General features: G+C 40.5%; 1 protein-coding gene across 1 annotated transcript in view; it reads right to left on the bottom strand.

Moving 5' to 3' along the window:
• Window positions 1–5,709, bottom strand: part of PDE4B (phosphodiesterase 4B) — a 305,529-nt gene extending 299,820 nt beyond the window's left edge. Inside the window, exons 1-2 of the mRNA XM_056867746.1 lie at window positions 5,639–5,709; window positions 4,088–4,320 (exon numbers count right to left, since the gene is read on the bottom strand). Coding sequence (XP_056723724.1) covers window positions 4,088–4,320; window positions 5,639–5,680 — 275 coding nt within the window. The 5' untranslated portion in view covers window positions 5,681–5,709. The remainder of the gene's footprint in view (window positions 1–4,087; window positions 4,321–5,638) is intronic.
• Window positions 5,710–6,000: the final 291 nt, after the last annotated feature.

Here is a 6,000-nt window from a genome sequence, read left to right on the forward strand (position 1 = left end):
TTACTCTCTCAGAATGTACAATATCAACTAAACCAATAAAGTATTTAGGGATAACATTTCCAAAAGATAATCAAGACCTGTTTACGCATAACTATCAAACGGTATGGAATAAGATTGAGGTCGATCTTCAAACCTGGACTAGACTAAAAACTTCCTGGCTAGGTAGTATAGCTATAGTTAAAATGAATATCCTGCCAAGATTAAACTTTCTATTCCAGACGATACCCATCAAAATCGCAGATAAAATACTAACATCCTGGCAACGAAAAATCAATAGATTTGTTTGGGACAAGAAACGCCCCCGAATAAAATTTAAAATTATGACGGACGAAAAGAAAAGAGGGGGAATGGCACTTCCAAACCTAATTATGTATCACCGAGCGGCAACATTGGTATGGATCAAAGACTGGATCATGCAGATTAATGAAAGAAGTACTAAACTGGAACTTTCAGGACTGCAATGTGGAGTACACTATCTGCTATGGGGGAAAAACTGGAAGAAAAACCTAGAAGAAATTAAGGGTCATCCAACTGTAGAAAACATGGTGACTACCTGGCAGAAACTTAAACCAAGATTGAGTTCTAACGGATCATTGTTGATAGCACCCCTTAACGTATTCGGTATGATAATGGACAGAAAACAATACGGGACAATACAATATCAAGACCTGGTGAAAACAGATGGTACAATTAAAACGTTGTTGGAGATACAAGAGGAATATCACCAGATGCCATGGCTAACCTATCACCAACTAATCTCAAGATTCAAGGAAGATTGCATAACTAGGGGAGCACTGAAGCCAAAAACAGAGTTTGAACAGATAAGTAAAACCTCTCAACATCTACTAGGTAAAATCTATAAGCTCTTGGTGACATACGATACGGAAGATGAACAAGTGAAGTCATGCCAGATTAAATGGATGGAAAATCTGAATGAAATTATAACAATCGATGAATGGGAACAACTATTTCGCAGAAATCTCAAGTTCACTCTATGCCAAGGGATTCATGAAAACTGGCTGAAAATGTTACATAGATGGTACCTGACGCCGAGTGATATTCAAAACATGAATAGCTCGACATCTGGTCTATGTTGGAAATGTTGCAAAGCCAGGGGCACTTTTTATCATTGCTGGTGGACTTGTAAATCAGTCCAGAAATTCTGGAAGAAAATACACAAGAACATAGAAGGCATTCTCGGTTACAAAATTATATATGACCCTAAACTATACCTACTGAATAAAACTCCAGACAGCATCGACAAGGACCAACAAGACATGTTAAAATACTTAGTTACAGCCGCAAGGATCATTCTAGCATCGCTATGGAAAACTAATAGAATTCCACACATCGAGACTTGGATTGATAAAGCATACGAATATATCACAATGGCACAATTAACTGAAACACTACAGAAAGAAACTCAAAAACAAAATAGAGATAAATGGAAATCCTTCTACGAATATATTAAAACCAAAAAATGATAACAAAACCTTATAAGACACAGCAGATTCATAATGGAGATCGAATATAACCTATCAACAAGTTAATGTATTATTACAACCTATCAGGGGGCAGTATTAGATATACCAACGTTGTATAACATTAATACACGTATTTATCTCTCTTTCTATATATATATATATATATCTTTTCTTTTTTAAAAATTTTATTCCCCTGCCCCTTTTTCCTTCTGTATCCCATTTTCTATTAAAAACCAATAAAAATATTTATTAAAAAAAAATAAAAAATAAACTCTCTTTACGTTTAAGTGAAAACAATTGTTTTATTTAAAGGATCTCTCTTTTACCTCAGAGACACCCTCCCACACTGACCATTCTGTCATTTAGCTATGGAAGCCTTCAGGTGGGACCTGGGGATCCCCCAGAATTACAGTTTATCTCCAGCCTATAGAGATGAATTCCCCTGGAGAAAATGGCTGCTTTGGAGGATGGACTCTATGGTATTGTACCCTAATGAGGTCCCTATCCTCCCCAGCCTCCATTGCCAAATCTCCAGGACTTTCCCAACCAGGATCTAGTAGCTCTAACCCCCATCCCCGCGCCGGTGGCCAGGGGGGCCTGGCAACCCTACCATCATTCTACTAAATATAACTAATCCATCCTGTTCTTTGAGTCCAACTAAGAAGTCTAAGGCCTTTGGTGGCAGTGAAAAGTAGGAAAGACTAAGGATGGCAAGGAGGCAGCATAATACTTCTTGTTCTGAAAGCTAATGTCTGATTATGCAGACCTCTCTCTCCAAAATAAATTTTACCACTTGAAATGTTAATTAAAACATGCCTTTAGGACCAGGGAGTGTTAGCAGTTAGAGGTTTGTTTGTTTTTTAACTCATAAAATATGCATCTAAAAAATTCAGAAGAAAGTAAGGCGAGGTGGCTCAGTAATTATTATAGCTCTATAATACATTGAAATTGAACACATGAACACATGAAGCTGCCTTATACTGAATCAGACCCCTGGTCCATCAAAGTCAGTATTGTCTACTCAGACCGGCAGCGGTTCTCCAGTGTCTCAGGCAGAGGTCTTTCCCATTACCTACTTGCCTAGTCCCTTTAACTGGAGATGCCGGGGATTGAACCTTGGACCTCCTGCATGCCAAGCAGAGGCTCTACCACCGGAACAACAGCCCCTCCCCTAAGTCAGGAAAATGAAGGTAAAAAAAATTATATAATCCTCACAAAACCATTACTTTTCACATATGATTTTATAATTACAAATTCCTAAGTGTTTCCTCATTTTTTTTAAATAGTGATGCAAGCAATGTTTTGGAATTCATAATGAACTCTTAGAAATAAGAAGCACTATTATACAATACATGATTGATATGATTTCTGAACAGAATTACTAATCACTACTGATGCATCAGATGCTTCTGCATTCATCCTTCTTCATTCTACTATCTTAAGCTACCACAATACCACTACGACTTGGTTCAGACATAATGGCAAACCATGGTTCAAGTTTACATGAACAAATTTTGGATTGGCACACACTTTCCTTTCCTCAGGTATTTCAATTCCTGTTCTTCCTGGCTTGTGGCAAACAATTGTTTGCATTAAAAAAGCAAACCATAAAAACATAATTTGCATAAGTTGTCTGCAGAAAAGAATTGGAAACAGACCACAAACCCAGGGCTCATTCATATATGTTAACATCTTGACTATCCCTTTGATGGGTTCACAGATAAAGCATACATTTTCTAAAGAATGATTAAAAACATCTATTAATTGCATATAGAATTCAATTTAAATACCGTATTGTCCGGCGTATAAGACGACTTTTTAACCCAGGAAAATCTTCTCAAAAGTCGGGTGTCATCTTATACGCCGGGTGTCGTCTTATAGGACAGGTGCTGAAACTTCCGAGCCGGACTGGAGAATCTGCCTGGGGAGCAGCCTCCGCTCTGTCCATGTCCACTGGAGGAGGGAGGGGAGGCGAGCCTGGAGAGGGCGCTCACTGCCCGGCTGGGAGTCGGAGCCAGGCGCGCCGGGGCGCACAGAGGGAAGCGCTCGGCTGCGCGGCGGCGCAAGGCAGGCAGGCAGGCGGATGGCTGGCTGGCCGGCCGGGGCTGGGGCAGCTGCTCCCCCCGCGTCCTTCTCCGCCTCCTGGCTCCTGCCCACCCGCTCCGGCGTCGCGACTGCAGCCGCGCCGCGCTCCAGCCCAGACTGAGGGTGGTTCGGGGCTGAGCAAATATGGGCGGGCTGCGCGCTCCTCCTCCTCCTCGCCCCCCCCTGCCTCCCTCCCTCCCCGCCTGCGCGTTGGTGCGTCTGGCTCCGCTCTTGCAGCGCGGCCAAGAATGTGACCAACTCCCCAGGCGGGGCTCTTCCAGGAACAGGTGCCGCCTCCCCCCGGCCCGGCCCAGCTCCCGGCCCTTGTGCAAAAGGCGAGCGAAGGGGGGCGGCAGGGGAGTGCGCGAGGGACGGGCCTCGGCTGTGGAGGAGTATATCCCAAACTCTATATTTTAACTGGAAAAGTTGGGGGTCGTCTTATACGCCCAGTTGTCTTATATGCCGGACAATACGGTAATTCAAATGTCTCCAACAAAATTTCTCTTTAAGTAACCTACCTATCTTGATACGTTGTGATGGCAATGCTGGGAAGAGTCATCAGAGGCAAAGTCGTGGGTCTGTCTGGTGTTCTGTCTGGTGTTCTTGCTCTTTCACTCTGCCTTTGGGACAGTGGTGGCAGCTGCAAATTACCAGAGCAGCATCTTCTTCCTCTCCACAGGTCTATGCCAAGGGTATTACTAGACGCACTGTAAGACTTGCTGAGGCCACATTCTAAATAATCTTTAGAATTCTGTACAAACAGATAAAATGTATGCAAGTATATCAATCCATAAAATTAGAATAGCAAAATAAGTCCAATGAAAATTGAAAAAGTAGACCATTCTGAAAATCACATATTTTCATACATTTCCATATTTTGTTTCCATATTTTGTTTCAATTGTTTTCATATATATTAGAAAGCCATGTGATTTAGTTCAGGATACGTAATTGCATTCTCACTGCAATGTTTACAAAAGGTTATAAGTGAGTGAAAATGGGAAGCGCAAGATAACATTGGCATGATCCAGTGAAAGCTTAGCACTTTTATGAATTGTTGGTCTCAGTGGAACAAGTTCTTTTCTGCTGAAATCAGTGGGATATAAAAATGCTTAACTTTGGTTGTATCGTGCACAATGGTGCATGCTAGAAAATTTTAGGTTTTAATCCACACACCTTCCAATCCAGCTACAATGTGAAGGTCAGTAAATAAAAGACAATTAAAAGCACAAGTGGTTTTTTACCATATGTAGAAATTCTAACACATTTACTTATTTACTTTTACTTTAAAACCAGGGGACCACAGATGATGGCTGGCTTTGGCAGCCAAATACTGATTAACTGTAAAATCCAATCCCACCACAGTACAAAAGTGAAGAGGACTGACAAATTTTCCAAGAACAAGAAACTCTCTGGTAGCAAGAGTTCAAAGAGCAGTCCTTTTTTTTTTTAGATACAGAGTATCTGTTTACATTGGAGTAAGGTCCATTTTTTAAATACAATTCCTCTAGATGTCTTGCCTCCTTCATCCTTTTTCTTCTCAAAATTAAATATACTCGCCAGACATTTTTGATCCAGAACCTGGAAGAGGTGTTTGGTAAACTGATTTCCATGAGCGAACAGCTATCTCTCAGACAGCTTTTGACATCATGCCCGTCTTCAAGCTGATTAATTTTCTGTTACAGAGCATCAACAGTAGAATGTACAGTTAAGTGTACATGTGTGCTGTTGAAATTGCTAGATGAATGCACATTTTTCACTTAGGAGGGCTCATAAGCAATTGCTGGCTTATGAAAAAGAAAAAACGCCTCTCTTAGATGTGCACATCCAAACATTCATTTCGTCACACAAAAATTCATTTCTTCACTTCTCTCCACAAAGATATCAAAAGCCAAGTGATATACACTTCTGTCATTAGAATGCACTGGCATCACTTGAAGATAATAGTTCTGCTGCAGCAGGAATGTGTGACTTATATTCATGCAAAAAGGTTACTGTAAATACCTGCAGTAGCGTGACTATCAAACAAACAAATCATGCCTCTTGCCTGTAAGTAAAGGTTTACACTTACGCCCTCAGCTGTGACAGTCATCACACTTCTGCTTTTCTTCATGGTTGCAATGAAAAATCCTTCTTTTTCTGTCAAGCACTCTTCTCAGTTACACTTCTATCAAACTAGCAGATCTATCAGAAACGGGAACAAAATGAATATTATTAACTCTTACAAATTTACCAGACTTTTTTTATACATGCAGTTTTGTTGTGGAATATTTTTTGAAAAACAACTGACAAGTTTTCTGGGGTGGGGAATGTAGCTTGAAAGACTAGAAACAAATATAGAATTAAGGAGAAACTGAAGAAGCATTAAACACTTAACTTCTACCACATGCAGTTATTTCTTCTTTGAAGAAAACAGATAAATAGGGTCTTTTA

This window comes from Euleptes europaea, chromosome 2 (assembly GCF_029931775.1).
Source record: "Euleptes europaea isolate rEulEur1 chromosome 2, rEulEur1.hap1, whole genome shotgun sequence".
Taxonomy (NCBI): domain Eukaryota; kingdom Metazoa; phylum Chordata; class Lepidosauria; order Squamata; family Sphaerodactylidae; genus Euleptes; species Euleptes europaea.